The 17160-nt window shown below is 39.3% G+C and overlaps 1 protein-coding gene across 1 annotated transcript in view; it reads left to right on the top strand.

The window, feature by feature from the left end:
• LNPEP (leucyl and cystinyl aminopeptidase) overlaps window positions 1–17160 on the top strand; it is an 89958-nt gene that overhangs the window by 36965 nt on the left and 35833 nt on the right. Inside the window, exons 3-6 of the mRNA XM_084777467.1 lie at window positions 5187–6027; window positions 11382–11520; window positions 12686–12817; window positions 16951–17071. Coding sequence (XP_084633593.1) covers window positions 5187–6027; window positions 11382–11520; window positions 12686–12817; window positions 16951–17071 — 1233 coding nt within the window. The remainder of the gene's footprint in view (window positions 1–5186; window positions 6028–11381; window positions 11521–12685; window positions 12818–16950; window positions 17072–17160) is intronic.

Raw genomic sequence — 17160 nt, 5'->3', positions numbered from 1 at the left:
CGACGCAGACACCAGGATCCTTCTCAATCGCGCTTTATTGGGAGCGCCCTTGAAGCCGAAGCGAAAGACCCCGAATGCCTGCGAGCACGCCTTTAAATAACTGTCTGCACGTGGCGTGTCAAAGTCTCATTGGTTACATTTGGATGCCTCATTAGCATGCCTCATTAGCATGCCTTGCTGTGTTGGAGTGCTTCATTTGCATACCCCTGTTCGGGAGGGGTGCATTGAGAGGGCTTATGTCTGCGCTTGCGCAGGAGCGTTAACGGTTGCCGCCAAGTGGTAACGGTCGCTGCCATTATCAGGTGTGGCCGCGCCTTACAGGGACGCGTAAGAAAACAAACAAGAAGTTAGGAGGATCCAGCCAGTAGGCAGCACTACCACCACCTCTGTATCAGTCCCTGCCTGCAGGTTCCTGCCCTGACTCTGCTGAGTGTGACCTCAGAGTCTGAGACAAACACCTTCCTTCCCAAGTGTGGGCATGGTGTTTTACCACAACAACAGAAACCCCAAGACAGCAGTCAGACTTAAAAACTTCTGAGGGATCCTAGTTGGCGAACGGGAATGTTTTAATAGGAAGTTCTAATGTTACCCAATGATAGGCATTTACCGCATAAGCCATGCTGACTAGAGCTCGTGGTTGTCTGTATCTAGCATAGGGTGAGTGACATGCTTAAGAAGCATAATCTCATCTCACAGGGGTGTAAGCACATCAGAAAGATTAAGAATCTATTAAGGGCTTACAAACAATATATTTTTATTTTTATTATAATTTATTCAGGTTACATCCCAATTCTTTTTTTTAATTATTTTTTATTTTATTTATTTATTTTTTTTTTACATCCCAATTCTTATCCCCTCATTTGTATCTTCCCATTCCCACCCTCCCTTCCTCTTTCGCCCTATGCCCCTCCCCTAGACCTCTGATAGAAGGGGACTTCTTCCCCACCGTATGACCACAGACTATCAGGTCTCCTCCTTATAGCCTGCTTCCCCTTCTTCTGTGTGCTGCTTGGCCTCCCCACAAGGGGAAGTGATCAAATTGGAGGTACCTGAGTTCATGTCAGAGGCAGTCTCCTCCCCCCTCCCCTGCGGTCTCCACAACTATAGAGAATGAGCTGTCTGTTGGCTAGATCTGAGCAGGGAGTCTGGGTTCACTGCATGCACTGTCCTTGGTTGGTACAACAGTTTATGCAGGCCCCGTAGGTTCCAGATCTGCCAGCCTTGATGGTCTCCTTGTGGGGCTCCGGAACCCTCTGGGTCCATCCATCCCCCTATTCTTCTATACCACTCTCACCTGGAGTCCAGCGTCTGCCCCGGTGGACTCCAGGACTCTCAGAGGACATCTATGTTGGGCTAATATTCACTTATAAGTGAGTGTTTACCATATGTGTCTTTCTGGGTCTGGGTTACCTCACTCAGGACAATCATTTCTACTTCCATCCGTTTGCCTGTAAATTTCAAGATTTCCTTGTTTTTTTAATAGCTGAGTAGTATTCCATTGTGTAAATGTACCATAGTTTCTTTATCTGTTCTTCAGTTGAGGGGCATCTAGGTTGTTTTCAGATTCTAGCTATTACAAATAAGGCTGCTATGAACATAGTTGAGCAAACACTTTTTAATAATATTTCAATGTGAGATTGCATGAATGAAATGACTCCTTTGTTGGTATGAGTGAGAAATGATCCCTGTGGGCTTATGTATTTGAACATTCAGTCCCCACTTGGTGATGCTCTTTGGGTAGTTATGGAACCTTTAGGAGGTTGAACCTTGTTGGAGAAAGTCTGTCATTGTGGAGTGCTTTGAGAGTTTATAGCCTCACCCTGCTGCCTGCTCTCTCTCTCTCTCTCTCTCTCTGCTTCCTGTGTGTGGATGGAAATGTGAACAGCCAGCTTCTTGCTCCTATAGGTACATTATACATTACCTGCTAACGTGGGCTCTTAACCCTCTGGATCCTAAGCCAACAAACAAACAAATAAGACCACCAAACCCCCCTTTTTAAAGTTGATTTTGTTCTTCTTGTTTTATAACAACAGAAAAATAACTAATACACCCCAAATAAATATCCGTTGAAACCAGACATCACAAGGCAATGGGAGCTCTATTGGAAGCTTAGAAAATTGAATAATGATGATGATGATGATGATGATGATGATGATGATGGTGATGGCGATATTGTACCCACCATTCACAGGGCATGGAAAGGTGGCCACTTCCCTAAATCCACAACTATAGATGAGTAGAAGTTTTATGCAAGGAAATCTTTTTATGGCAGCATAATGTCTACCAACTTCAGAGTGAAGAAGTAGAGCATGGCTGGCCATCTTAGCCGAGCTCCTGGGCTCCCTAAGTCAGAAGTGCACAAAAGTATAAATGATGTCTTCTCATAGAAGGAAATGAGTTTTCTTGATTAATGTTCTCGTGAGATTAATTATACAATAACAGACGTGTACCAAGCTGAATGAGGGTGAAAAGGAAACATGGCATCCAGGTGGAAGGAACTAAGGAAGGAAGGCCTGTTGGGGAGAGAAGTGACCTGACTTGTTCTCAGAGATGTAAGACAGTATGTATGGCCTGAGCACACCAAGGACTAGTGGGATTGGTGCTTGTGCGGTGGGTAATGTCCTGAAGTTCATGCCTAGAAAGGGAGAAGTCTTATTTTTGTTTTTTATTTGTTTTACTGTGTATTGCTGTTTTGCCTGCATGTATGTCCGTGGGAGAGTGTCAGATCTTGGAGTTACAGACAGCTGTGAGCTGCCTGCCATGTAGGTGCTGGAAACTGAACTTTGGTCCTCAGGAAGAGCAGTCAGTGGTCCTAACCCCTGAGCCATTCCTCCAGTCCCTACCCCCCTTTATAGGTTAAAACCAGATATTTATTACTTTTATATTTCATTTGTCATTTGTTTCAATAATACAAAGTAGAGGCAAATAGCAACACTCCATACAAATGTTGGCTCTCATGTCCTGTCCCTCAATAATTCCCTCCCACCCCTTACAAACTCTGTCCTGAATAAAACACTTATATACATCATAAATAGTAAATGATGAAAAATAGCAATTTTTCCCTTTTTGTAAAAAAGGATGTAGCAGCTAAGACAGGCAGACAGAAACTGGCTGGGGATGTCTAATATAGACAGTTATGTGCGGGTCGGCTAACCTGCTATCAAGGTAATCTGGCATGGAGAAATAACTACATAAGATTTCAACAGCCTGTTCGAAACACCATGCGCTGCCCTCACCAGCCCTGCCCTGCCCTCACCAGCCCTGCGCTGCCCTCACCAGCTGGGGCCAGATGTATCACAACTCTGAGAGGGAAGAGGGCTCATGTGACCCCATTTCCAGCTTCTATACAGAGGAAGGGGTGGGCAGGCTGCATGGCAACAGCCTTCCTGAGGGAAGTCTATGGCTCACAGGATTTTAAGAAAACATTCTCTAGCCTCACAAAGGTCGCTCTCCACCATAGCTCCACAAAGAGCAGAATACTGCTGGAAAATATGGGAAGAACAAAGAAATCTCCTTTGTAGAATGGTCTAAAATCATTTGATAATTCTCTATATTAAAAAAAACTATTAGAATAGCACAGTTGTAAACTTTACCCTAATGTTAGCACTGCTTTTATTTTGTGAGTTATGAATTACCATTGTTTACTTGTTATTGCGCAGTATGTTTTTCTGGGTATTGGGTAGTTAATGTCAGTTTTGGTCTACTGATGATAAAACTATTTTTAATAATTTCATTGTTAGGTTAAAACCTCTTCCCTTTCATTAAATTAACATAAGTTAGATGATACAGTACATTAATGAGAAGATTAAAATTTGAAATAATTTTTTTCTTAGATTTGGGTCAAACATACAATTAAATATCTGCACAACTTTGAAATTAAATTAATCCATTTCTGTTGTTTATTCATGCCTTAAATTTAATTTTTGCTACTTTATAGAACCACTGTGAAGATTAGAAATGATAATTGTAAAGCACCTTGGAGAACAAGTTAAAGGTGATTTCAAGTTGTTAAAACCTTGAAATCTCTTAAAAGGTGTGATTTTTGAATATAAAATATTAAATGCACTAATTTGGAATTATTGATAGGTATGTAGTATTATTTACCCTTTTGCTTCTAGAGACCTTTCTCCTTAGTGATTCTTGGCAAATGGGGGTGTGTGGTTGTAGCCTACAAGGCTCCCACCACTGCCTTGCCTCACGATATGCTGGTGCTCATGGTATTTGATCTCTTTTCAAGGATGAGAACTGTTGTACTTGTGAATGCTATGGAAGGGTGAAAAAGCAGGTGTTTGAACTGTAGATGTGTTTTTTAAAGTTTTTTTTTTTAGTCCATGTTCACTATTTCTTGCTTACCAAAATTCTGTAAGTACTTTTCTGCTTTCAGTTTACTATAGGGTGGAAACGTCCTTCTCATGGGATGTTTCCTGTTCTCTTGATGAGCCCTTTTAAGCCCAGAAGCAGGAAGACAGTTCGTGATTTGCCTGAGGGAGATTGGGCCTCAGGAAAGACACCCATACAGCCTTACAGCCTGGTTTGCAGCATTTGGACAACAACTCTGGCCTTCAAGAGTCCAGACCCAGAAGAAAGGCCTTGAGTTCTTTTTGATCCTGTTTGCTTCTAGCTGTTTAGGGTTAGCCAGAATGACGTCCTCTAAAGTTAAGCCAAGGCCCGGGTGCTGGGTAGGACTGTGTTAAGGAAAGTACTATGAAATCACAGCTTTTAGAAAACTAATATACTTTCACTATTAAAAGAAAATTAGACAGGCCTCAAGCCTATTTACATCTCAATAAGCCTCTGTATAGGTATAATAGTCAAATATACTTTTCATGCACTTAGAGACCATCAACAATGAAAAATCTGTAACAGAATTATAACTAGAAAAACTAGATTTATACCCTCTTTCTTTAATATTAGCCTACTTTAGTAGCTTTTTGTTTTTGTTGGTGGTGGTTTTGGTTCATGACTGTAGTGTGCTTTTTAAAATATATATTTGAGTTTTTAATAAATAATCAAGAATTCCATAAAGCCTCTATTTAATTCAAGTAAGTTTAAAGTGGAAATAAGTCTTAGTGACAAAAAAAAAACTTGAATGATTAAAAAAAAACATTAAATTTGAAGTTTCCAAGAAACATTGTATTATGAGCTCTCCCCCACTTCTATCTTATCTTTATGTCTTAATTTTGTAGATCGACTTCAGCTTCCAAGGAATATGATTGAAAACAGCATGTTTGAAGAAGAGCCAGATGTGGTAGATTTAGCCAAAGAACCTTGCTTACATCCTCTGGAACCCGATGAAGTTGAGTATGAGCCCCGGGGTTCAAGGCTACTGGTGCGAGGCCTTGGTGAGCATGAGATGGATGAAGACGAAGAGGATTATGAGTCGTCTGCGAAACTGCTGGGCATGTCCTTCATGAACAGAAGCTCAGGCCTTCGGAACAGTGCGGCGGGCTACAGGCAGGGTCCAGATGGGACCTGCTCAGTGCCCTCTGCCAGGACCGTGGTGGTCTGCATTTTTGTCATTGTGGTTGCTGTCTCTGTCATCATGGTGATTTACTTACTGCCTAGGTGTACCTTTACCAAAGAAGGCTGCCACAAAACAAACCAGTCAGCAGGCCTAATACAGCCACTTGCTACAAACGGGAAATTGTTTCCATGGGCACAAATGAGGCTTCCCAGTGCCATCATTCCTCAGCGCTATGAACTCAGCATACATCCGAACCTCACCACAATGACATTCAGAGGCTCGGTGACAATCTCGCTTCAGGCTCTTCAGGACACACAGAATATCATCCTACATAGCACAGGACATAATATTTCAAGAGCAACATTTATGTCAGCAGTGTCAAGTCAAGAAAAACCAGTTGAAATCCTGGAATATCCATATCATGAACAAATCGCCATTGTTGCCCCTGAAGCCCTCCTGACAGGGCTCAATTATACCGTGAAGATAGAGTACTCAGCAAATATATCTAACTCTTATTACGGGTTTTATGGCATCACCTACACAGATAAAAATAATGAGAAAAAGTATGTAAAACTCTGAAATGGCTCTTGTTTTGTGCTCTTCTGCATGTAACTTCTGCAGTGCGGCTCCCTTTGCCTACACCATAGATGCTTTGTACATGGTTTAAATTTAGGAAGTTATGTGCAAAATAGAATGTTAATATGGAATAATATACTTCTCTTGAGATTTTTGTGTTTTATGAGATGAGTATTAGGTGTCGCCCTTCATGAAGCTGTAGGAGGCAGAGTCAGGGTATTGGACTTTTCTTCTGGCAGAGCTTTAATGAGGCTCTCAGTGATTGGAGAAAGAGGGTGTAAAATGTGGCAAACATACATATTTCATTCTTAGTATCCTTAATCTTTACTGGTTTACTTTAAAAACAAATATTTACCTTTCTTTTATGTGCAGTGGTGTTTTGCCTGCGTGTATGTCTATGTGAGAGTGTCAGATCTTGGAGCATAGACAGTTGGAGCTACTGTGTGGATCCTGGGATTTGAACCCAGGTCCTCTGAAAGACCTTACCTTCTGAGCCATCTCTCCAGCTTTCTGGTGCTTTAAAAAGTGCCAGTTTGAGTGTGGAGTCTTTAAAGGTGTAGGAAAGAATCTTCCTTCTTCTCCTCCTCCTCAAAAAAAAGTGAAACCAGGAAGCAAAGGCAGGTAGATCTCTGAGAGTTCAAGGCCAGCCTGTTCTACACAGTGAGTCCAGGACAGCCAGGGCTACACAGAGAAACCCTGTCTCAAATCCCCCCAAAGTAAAATACAATATAAGTATTTTACAGCCTATTTTGATCATACTTTGTTGTTTAGTCTTCATAGTTATATCATAGATGGGTTTTATGAAAAATGTAGTATATATATACTATGGAATATTCATAAATAATGATTATGTCAGCTCTCTGTGCACTATTTATATGTGCTTTATGTTAATAGAGAATACTCTCATAATACTATGTAGACCAGTTTAAGAACTAGTGACATTGCCTATTTGGCTAACATATATTAATATATTGTTATTGTTATGATCAGTGTTTCAGGGATTTAAAAAAAAATTCAGTTCATTGAAAAAAATTATTTTTAAAAGAGTAATTTCATTAGCTGAAAATAAAAACAACTTGTTAGTTCTTTTCTCTTTACGCAAGAGACATATTTAATTAGTTATAGGGTGGCTGTTTTTAGCTGGGTGTAGTGGCACACACTTTTTTTTTTTTAAACATCACAGAATGACAGATTTAATGATAATCCTTTGATTACACATCCACCAAAAAAAAAACTGTCCATTAAATATCAAGATGTAAGGTACAAGGTACTCAAATATTGAAGTTAAAATTTATTAATGTTATACATCTATTTATTTATTTTTTATTAATTTATTCGTATTACATCTCGATTGTTAGCCCTTCCCTTGTTTCCTCCTATTCTTCCCTCCCTCCCACTTCCCCCCTTCTCCCTTCCCCTTTGTCTGTGATTGAGGGAGACCTCCCCCCACATATATACTCTTAGAGTATCGAGTCTCTTCTTGGTAACTTGCTATCCTTCCTCTGAGTGCTAGGTCTTGGTAGGGGTTCGAAGTTTACTGCCTATATTCTCCTTGGCTCGGTGGCACACACTTTTAATCCCAGCTCTCAAGAGGCAGAAGCAGACAGATCTCTGTGAGTTCAAGGCCAGCCTGGTCTATAAAGTGAGTTCCAGGACAGACAGGACTATTAAACAAAGAAACGCTGTCTCAAAAAACCAAACATGGGGCATTTTCTTTCTTAGCTTTTGTCAAACAATAGAAAATACTATTTTTATTTTTTCTCAGTCATCACAAAACACTCAAGTACTAAATGGATTTTTTAGTACAAAGCTGCAGCCCTCTGTTGGGAATTAAGAATCATCAAAAGCTGCTGCAATTTTCTTTTTGCATCAAAATGTGCATCTGTTTTTCACATACTTTTGAGAATTTTACACTCATAGTTTGAATTTGAAACATGGTTATATTTTACTAACTACTTAATATGAATGTGATAAATGACTATTTTTCTCTTATATAAACTTTTTAAACAAAAAGCATGTAGTCTGTATATTTTACTTGTTGAATGATTATCTAAAATTGAACATAAATGTGTGATTGAAATGGTAGCCCTTGAGCTGGAGGGATGGCTCAGTGCTTAAGAGCACTGGCTGTACATCCAGAGGTCCTGAGTTCAATTCCCAGCAACCACCTAGTGGCTTGCAACCATCTGTAATGAGATCTGGTGCCCTTTTCTGGCCTGCAGGCACACATGCAGCAGAACACTGTATACATATAAATACATAAATCTTAAAAAGAAAAGAAATGGTAGCCTTGGAGTTTTTAGCTTTAGTTTTTGGTCTATAATCTCTATTATTCCTAGAAAATAAAGTATTTAATACCCTATTTGCATTACACATTTTGTATCTAGAACGATTCACATATATAGATAGAGAAATGATAGATAAACAGACACACACACACCACTAAGATTATAAAACAATGACGTAGCATTTGAGACCAGCCTACTGTACAGAGCAAGCTCCGGGATGGCCATGGCTACACAGAGAAACCCCTTTCATGAATGAATAAATAAATAAATAAATAAATAAATAAATAAATAAATAAAAACAGTGGTTTAATATTACAAACAGAACTGTAAGAGAAGCCCCAAAGCTATCTCATCTTCTCTGATTATTTTCTGCAAGGTTTGGACCTATTGCTACATAATGGGAAAAATGAATGCTGTGTAGTGGAATCCAGTGATTTTTTTAGTATGAACATGTGCAAATTATGGGCATGTGTTGGATTGAGTTATGACACATGCTAGAAAAAAAATATGGGTCCTTGAAACTAAGAGAGAATTTAAAACAGTAGCCTATACTGAAATCTTGAAACACACAGGATGTGAGTTCACTTGCTTGCCTTTTGAAGTGAAGGCCCCACAGGAGAAGGTTTAGATCATTCTTTCCTTCAAGATGTCTGAAAACAATCAATCCAAAGCAATTTTGTGTGTGCCTCACAGTTTTGCTAAGAGAATTTTATACTGCCCCCACTATAATTAGAGTGAACATTTACACTGATAAAGTGATTATCGGGATGCAATTCTCGTTGCCTGGAAGGCAGCTGTTCTTTCCACTGTAGCACCAGTGCTCTTGTTGCCTGGAAAATCACATCTGTAAACGTCACATGTTTTGAATAGATACTGCTTGTGGTCAGGAAGCTACACACTGCTACCAACGTAATCTGCGCCTATTCTTGTCTCTGCACTTGTTTCTGCTAGTAGAGGTGTTCATGGTGGCTGTTGGCATCCAGTCCTCCCACAGTTCTGATTTCTAACACTTCGGAGACTTTTTTACCTAGCCTTTGCTTTCTCTCTTATTCTCCTGTCATCTTGAACTCTGTATTTCCTAAAACTAAGGATAACAATAGCCAGCACTTACTAAAGTGCTAGAAACTGCTTCAGAACAGTTTGTCTTCTGTCTCACTAAGAAATGCTAATTTTTCATTATAGCCAAGGACAACGAAGCATAAAGTAATAGTAGCTGCGGTGCTGGGAGGTAGTGCAGGAGGGCTAACCCTGCTCACTGTGCTGAACCACCTCCCTAGTTAGGCTTCTTTTCTTTTACACATTATTTTTGCCAGTGCTTAGGATTCTCTTACTCTACTCACAGATAATTCCTGACTTCAAATAGGCTTGAGGAAATGTTGTAACAAGTGTTTCTGAAAGAAAACATAGTCACAAGGAAAGAACAGGCATTAAGTATTCAGAATAGAGAAGACATTGTAAGTATCTTTAAAAACTAGCCCTGTCAGAAACTGGTATGAGATAGTTGTTATATTGCTTTAACAGCAATTTAAGGGATTTTGTTTGTTTGTTTGTTTTATCTTAGAATGTTAAGATCTATAGTCAGGCATGATCAAATGCACTTGCAGTCCCAGTGCTTGAGAGATAGAGGCAGGAGGATCAGAAATTCAAGCTGTGTGTGTGAGTTGTTTGTGTGTGTGTGTGTGTGTGTGTGTGTGTACGTGTGTACGTGTGTGTGTACATAGTGAGTATGAGACCAGTTTAGGCTATTTACGATCCTGTCTCAAAGAACATTATTGTGTCACTCTTTCTCATAAACAGGCCCTCTAATGTGAGTAATAGGGATGTGATTAGACTTTCTCTTGTTCTGCTTATTAGGTAAGAATGTTGGCAGTGGGTGGACAAAAGGAATGAATGTTAGAAATAGCATGTCATCACAAGAAGTTCATTCTGCCTTTCACGATTTTAAGTGTGGGAGAAAGTTGTGATTACCTAGCGTTAGTAATGCACACCTATATAGAACCACTTACATACTACACAAATGATTTGTTTCATTGTAAAGTTTTCCTGGGTTCTGAAAAAAAAGCCCAGCCTTGGTGCAGAGAATTGTGTCTCAATCATAATATATAATATACAAGGCTGAGATATAGATTATAGACTTGACAAGTTATATGGTTAATAAATGCAGACTCCAAATCCAATTCTCTCATTTCTTCTTACCTTCTAAAAGAGGAGTCTAAGGACTGAGGGACAGAGGGTGCCATGACCAGAGTGTCTGTGGCTGGTATATAAACTGGTACAGGAGAGGAGCTCTTGCCTTGTTACTCTGTTTGCATAGTCTTCCACATAGAGATCAGCTTTTTTTCTTGATTAAAAATCTGCCATTAGCCCTTGCTTCTTTTTGTGCTTTTCACATGAACTGTATTTCAGGAGCTTTGTATGTATTAGAGTCTTAACTGGTGCTGCTGTGGTGTGGAAGAGAGAGAAAACCATTTTCATCTCTGAAAAGAGAACAGTGAAAGCAGAATGATGGTAAAGAACAACTGGTTTGGTTTGGTTTTTAATGAAAGTGCGTATTGTAGATTGGAGATTCAGTGTTGCAAACACAGACGTTTAGCAGCAATTAAAGACAGTCCTCCCTATGGACTTTCTGTCAAAAACTCTTAAGGGGCCTGCCTTAAATCCCACCACGCTCAGCAGCTGCCACAACTTGTGGACACACACTGCCTTCTTTCCTTCTGCCGTCCCCTTTCTCAAGGATACTCTTCGATTCTGTATTTTATTAAGTATTCTTGATGCTCAAGGACCAATTCAGACTTTGAACTATTTTCTCTACAGTTTCTTCAATTCCAACAGAATTTGTTTCATGCATTTGATCCCACTAGTGTGCTTCCACTGTTAGGATATGATTCGAAGCCTGCTGGAAGATTCTGTCTGCTCTAGTTCTCTGCCTCCCCTGGTTAATTGTGGGTCCTTTAAGGCTGGAAATGTAATGTCTTTGTTTTCATAGCCCTGGTAGCTCCCCTGTCTAATAGGCACTCAGTAACTATTGGATGGAATTCACATTTGTTTTTTAGGTACTTTGCAGCAACTCAGTTTGAACCTCTGGCAGCAAGATCTGCTTTTCCTTGTTTTGATGAACCAGCATTTAAGGCCACATTCATCATCAAGATCACAAGGAGTGAGCACCACACTGCGTTGTCAAATATGCCTAAGGTACTGTTGACATGAAGATAAAATCTTTGGGTAGATCTCTTATCTCTGAGAACAGTTGGATTCCTCTTTACTATTGGTAGGGATATTTAGAATCATATGTGTATATATTCTTTCTTAAATAGTTAAATTAAAATGGAAAGAAAAGTACTTTGCCGCTCCAAGGAGCACTTGGGGAAGGAAAAGACCCTGAAAGACTTAGAACACATGGGTGGGGGTGTGTGTGAAATGTCTTCCTGCTCAATAGTTGCACAAATATGAACACCGTGAACTAGTTTAAGCCCAGTAAATTGCCTGAGACATAATGGACTTTCTCTTCTAAGCAGTGTTGAGAGTATGGAATTGGGATTGTTCTTAGTGTTTTGGCAAATCAAACTTTGTATTCTGTCATGTAGAAATGGACAGCAAGAACAGGGGCTTCTTTCATGAATATTAGCTGCATGGGAGGAAGTAGGGGTAACACCAGGGAGAGCTTTATGTAACAGAGCTGGGGCTCCGGCTTTGTGCAGCCTGTGTGGTACTTCCTAGAACCTGTATAGAGGTGAGGAGCAGCTACAGCCAGCAGGTGATGCGGTCTACCCTCATAGACAGGCAGGCAACACGATTTTATATTGTCATGGCCCCACTCATAGCCAAACTCTTCACCTTAATCAGCTGCTTAAAGAGGTGGGCGCCTACTCATCAGGTAACCCAAAGCAAAGCCCTAGCATGGTTAGGACATTCTGAGGGTTCCTGCATTTCTCCACCATTAGCCTGCTGCAGACTTCTCTAGTGACTTGATGCCTTTGATTCCACTAAGTTTTCCTGGTCGTCCTCCATGAAGCGCTAGATCGTGTTAGGGGATATCTTACTTTCAGTTTCTTTTTGAAGTCAGTGATCCTAGGGTTCTGGGGTCAGGGAAGAACTTGAGTTTTGCTGTAATTTTAAAATGACAAGACAGAACGAACCACTGTTCCCTGTAACTGAAATATATTGAGAGTCGCATTGAAGTTCTCATTGCTGTGTGTCTGCTTGATCAAGGGTGGTAGGAGAAACTGAAACAAGGGGCTGTGCTCTCTAGAAATTTGTGTTGAAAGATTAAAGTATGCAATTCTTACCTGTATGAATTTTTAGTTTGTCGTTGATTGTTTTAATTACAGAACTGTCCTCTGTTTTTCTTTCGCTATAGAAGTCGTCAGTCCCTGCAGAAGGAGGACTTATTCAGGATGAATTTTGTGAAAGTGTGAAGATGAGCACCTACCTAGTTGCTTTCATTGTAGGGGAGATGCGGAACCTGAGTCAGGATGTACATGGAACCCTGGTACGTTGGTGTACTAACTGTCTGAATGGTGGTTCTCTGGTGACTGCCTTATGAAGACAAGATCTTAGATCAGATTCTAACATTTTTATACCAGAAATAGTACTCTTTCTTAACTCGTATTTACTGTTACTCATTTAATACCTGAAAGTCAATAGAGTTTAAGTTTCCTATTTTATAAGAAAAGTATAGTAAGACAGCATTTCTAGAACTGTACTATAAACTATGTGGTCAGTAGCCTTATACAGCTCTTTACGTTTAATCTAAAATAAGACTTAAGAGTCTTTGCCTGCTATACTTCAAGAGTTATAGTAGTTTGTGTGGCTAGTGATTTTCATATTGTATTGGTTGTAATAATGAGATGAATACTCTTTCAAAAATGTTTTTAGAACAGGGTGCGGTGACGCACGCCTGTAATCCCTAGCACGCTGGGAGGCAGAGGCAGGCAGATCTCTGTGAGTTCGAGGCCAGCCTGGTCTACAATGTGAGTCCAGGACAGCCAAGGCTACACAGAGAAACCCTGTCTTAAAAAACCAAAACCAAACCAAAAAAAAAAAAAAAAAGTGCTGGGCTAGACATCAGCAATGTTTTTGAGCACGTGTAAAGCTCTAGTTCCAATCTCACAAAACAATAAAAAAGCAGGTCTGGGTTGGATTTATCTATAGAGAATGTGTACAGTTGTTTATCTAAGGAAATAACCTAGTTACTAATACTGCTTTTTGCTTTTCTTTGTCATTAGTATCTATGTGTGAATAGCTGTTTGACTTGAATTTTTATTTTATAGTAGAGATATAAACACTGGTGATGGAGGACAGTTTGTTTTTAAGTATCTACTTCTTTTTACATAACTTTCCAAACCCCATCCCATCTGGTGTTAGCTCTGCATTGACTATACGGTTACACTGAAATTCATCACTTTGATATCCAGGACATTTCTTTTTAAGCTCAGCTATATTTTCAGTTGTTCTAGTGTGAATTTCTCTCTCTCCCAGTGTTATAAAATTTATTATCACATATGTAACCCATCCTCATGTATGCTTGACGTTGGGAAGAAAGTTTAAGAAAGAAGCTTCATATAACTTGTAGGTGGATGGGTAGAGGCTGTCATCTGTCTGTATTAGGCAGCACAGTTCAACGAGGATAAGACCTTAGTGTGGAATCGACCCTTTACAATTACTAGCTCTAAGCTCTTACAGAGACCGCACTTTAATCCCCTCTGCGTCTCATTTTCCAAGACTGTAATATTATATACAGACATATATAATATATACTCGTGTAGATGGCTTTCCTTTTCTGTGTATGTCTGTATATTCCTGACATCAGTAACTTGTGTTGTAACCAGAAGTCTAAAACGTGGAAGGTAGTAAAGGATTTTTGTTGTTTAAGAAGTTGAGATCCAGCTTCTATTTTACATTAGATAATAGGACTATTTAACACAATCCAGGAATAAACTCTACAGTTGACTAATAAATTGATTTTTATCAATGACTGAGGATTATTATATATGCTCTGTTTGTTAATGAAGTCTGTTTTCATATCAAAACCTCAAAGAAAAAACAGGATATAGGGATATAGTCCAGCAAACATTAGCCAAGCCCTAGGTTTAATACCAGTAACACTCTGCCCCATTTTTCAACCTTTTTATGTTTCAGATTTTATCTCTTAAACTTTTTTCCTTAGTAGAAAGTGAAAGATCCATTTTGTCTGAAAATAAATGAAATTTTCTCCCCTTTTTAGGAATGTCCAAATTACCTGGAAAATTCTAGTCCAGTTGTGAAAACTGCTGCTTTGTGTTTCTCTTAAGAATTTTTTTGTTTCCTTACTCCCTGATTTTATTTTTGTTATAGATGGGCTAGTTGGTAGAATCAATTTAATCATCCAGTTGAGACACATCTGGCATGTAGCATTTAACTAGGTCCCTCAATACTATCAACATAGCTATAATTTCAATTTATTCATGAACACATTTTTGTTCAAAATTTCTAAAGTAGTTTCTATCCTGTCTCACTTAGGGTTGCTATTGCTGTGATCCTAAGTAACTTGGGGAGGAAAGGGTTTATTTGCCTTACACTTCTGGAGCACTGTTTGTCATTAAAGGAAGTCAGGACAGGAACTCCAGCTGGGCAGAGTCCTGAAAGGAGCTGGTGCTGAAGCCATGGAGAGGTGCTGCTTACTGGTTTGCTTCTGTGGCTTTGTTCAGCCTGCTTTCTTATAGAACCTAAGACCACCAGCCCAGGGTGGCAGCACCCACAGTGCGCTGGGCCCTCCCCCATCAGTCACTAATTAAGAAATGTTTACAGCTGGATCTTATGGCAGCGTTTTCTCAATTGAAGGTCCCTCCTGTCAGATGACTCTGGTTTGTGTCAAGTTGTCATTAACCTAGCCAGGACATATCCCAAGTGTCTTTTAATAATCCTAGTACGCTTTGCACATTTAATATCATTCCTTCTAGTGCATCTAATCAGTCATTAGGAAGAGACTCAACACTTCCTTTATGTTAGGAACTTATGCTTTCTATAATGTGTTCAGTTATCCCGTTTTGGCATGCCAGTGTGTCCTTTAGATCCTACAGGCCCTGTTATTACTGTTCGTGGGGGTGATAATGTTTGGCCCTGCTTTCCTTAGCTAGCTTTTGTTAATAATACTTTAAGGCACAAACAGGTTAAACCTACTAAATTCTCTACTATTTAGTCATAAAGACCTGTTTGCTGTGAGTAGCCAGGATTAGGGTTAAGACCTTCATAGCTGTAGTTGTAGAAATCTTTAAAGGGCTCTTGCAATAGATAAAAGAAAGCATTAAGCTATAACTGTTAAGGCCTAGTTACCAGTGGACACTCATTTGCCAGAGACTAGGATATTTTTTGTTTTGCTTTTCTTTTTTCTTTTTTTCCTTAATTTTTTTTTTAAGTTTCAACACAGAGCCTTAGGCCTGCTAACCGCCTCCTGTACCATAGAGCTGTACCCCAAATCCCCATGCATTAGTGAGTGGGTTCGTTTACCCGACCCAAATGTTGTTTAAGGCATTTCCCCCTCATATTCATGATAGTGAAGACCTGTAATCCCACCTACTCAAATGCTGAGGTAGAGGCATCTGAGGCCCAAGACATGCCTGAGCTACAAAATGAGTTCAGGACTGAGCCTGGAGAGTTTAATGAGACGCTGTGTCCAAATAAAAAGTAGAAGGAGGGCTGAGGAAGTAGCTTAGTGGTGGAGAGCTGGCCTGGTTTGCATAGGGCCATAGTTTAAAGCCCTCAGACCACAAGATGGCAAAAGACATTTCTGCTGAGGAACATTGTTCTCTTTGCTCATTTCCCACTGTTTCATCATTATTTTATGGAATAAGGTTGCTGTAAAGAGAATGAGCAGATGATGTGTGTGTATTAAGAAGTTGAAAGCACATGGGTTTTTTTGTTTGTTTTGTTTGTTTTGTTTTGTTTTTGTTTTTGTTTTTGTTTTTTAAGGAAAAGGAAGTAGAGAAGAAGAAGAAAAAATCCAAACTACCCTTTCTCCTAATTGTATTTTAGGATTGAGAATTGCATCACTTGGTCAAATTTCAGTTTATTTTGTTATCATATCTTATGAACTTAAACTATGCATTTATCTTCCAAATGATAGGCAGAAAGCATAGGTATTTAAGCAGCCTGTATGATTTCCTTCTGAGTGTGCAGCCTGAAGTGAATGAACAAGGTGAGACCTGAATCATAGTGAGGGTGTCTCATTTGATTATTTTTTATATTACATGATCTATAAAAACAAGCCAACAACTTAGTTAGTATTTATTTATTCGTATGTGTTTAGTGCCTACTGGATAGCAGGCACAATAATAGGCACCAAAAGGATCAACACCTTATTTCTGTGCTGCATATAACGCATCTTCATAGTTCATAAGTAAGAACACCTGTAGATCATAGCAGTGCAAGAATGTAACATTAGCTAGGACAGTGCCTATAATGTGCTCTGAGATTTACCACAGCAGTTTATTTGAGACATTAGGAAATCTTAAAAAATTAAAATAGGCGATTTCTTCTGTGTGACTGGAAGAATTGTAAGGATTCGCTGGTCCTAACAGTACTCAGCTGAGTGCCATGCCATTTTAATTTTACATGCTTTACATCATAGATTATGTTTCTCCTTAGGTTTCTATATATGCTGTACCAGAAAAGATTGATCAAGTTCACCATGCCTTTGACACAACTGTGAAGCTCCTGGAGTTTTACCAAAATTACTTTGAAATTCAATACCCACTTATGAAATTGGGTAAGAATTAAATAGTGCCTTTGATTTTTTTTATTGCAATTTATAATGAAGGATTTGTTTCACAAATTATTTTTTTTAGAAAAAACATT

Source organism: Acomys minous, assembly GCF_964271855.1.
Source record: "Acomys minous genome assembly, chromosome: 3".
Lineage (NCBI taxonomy): Eukaryota > Metazoa > Chordata > Mammalia > Rodentia > Muridae > Acomys > Acomys minous.
This window is presented reverse-complemented; position numbering and strand designations above follow the sequence as displayed.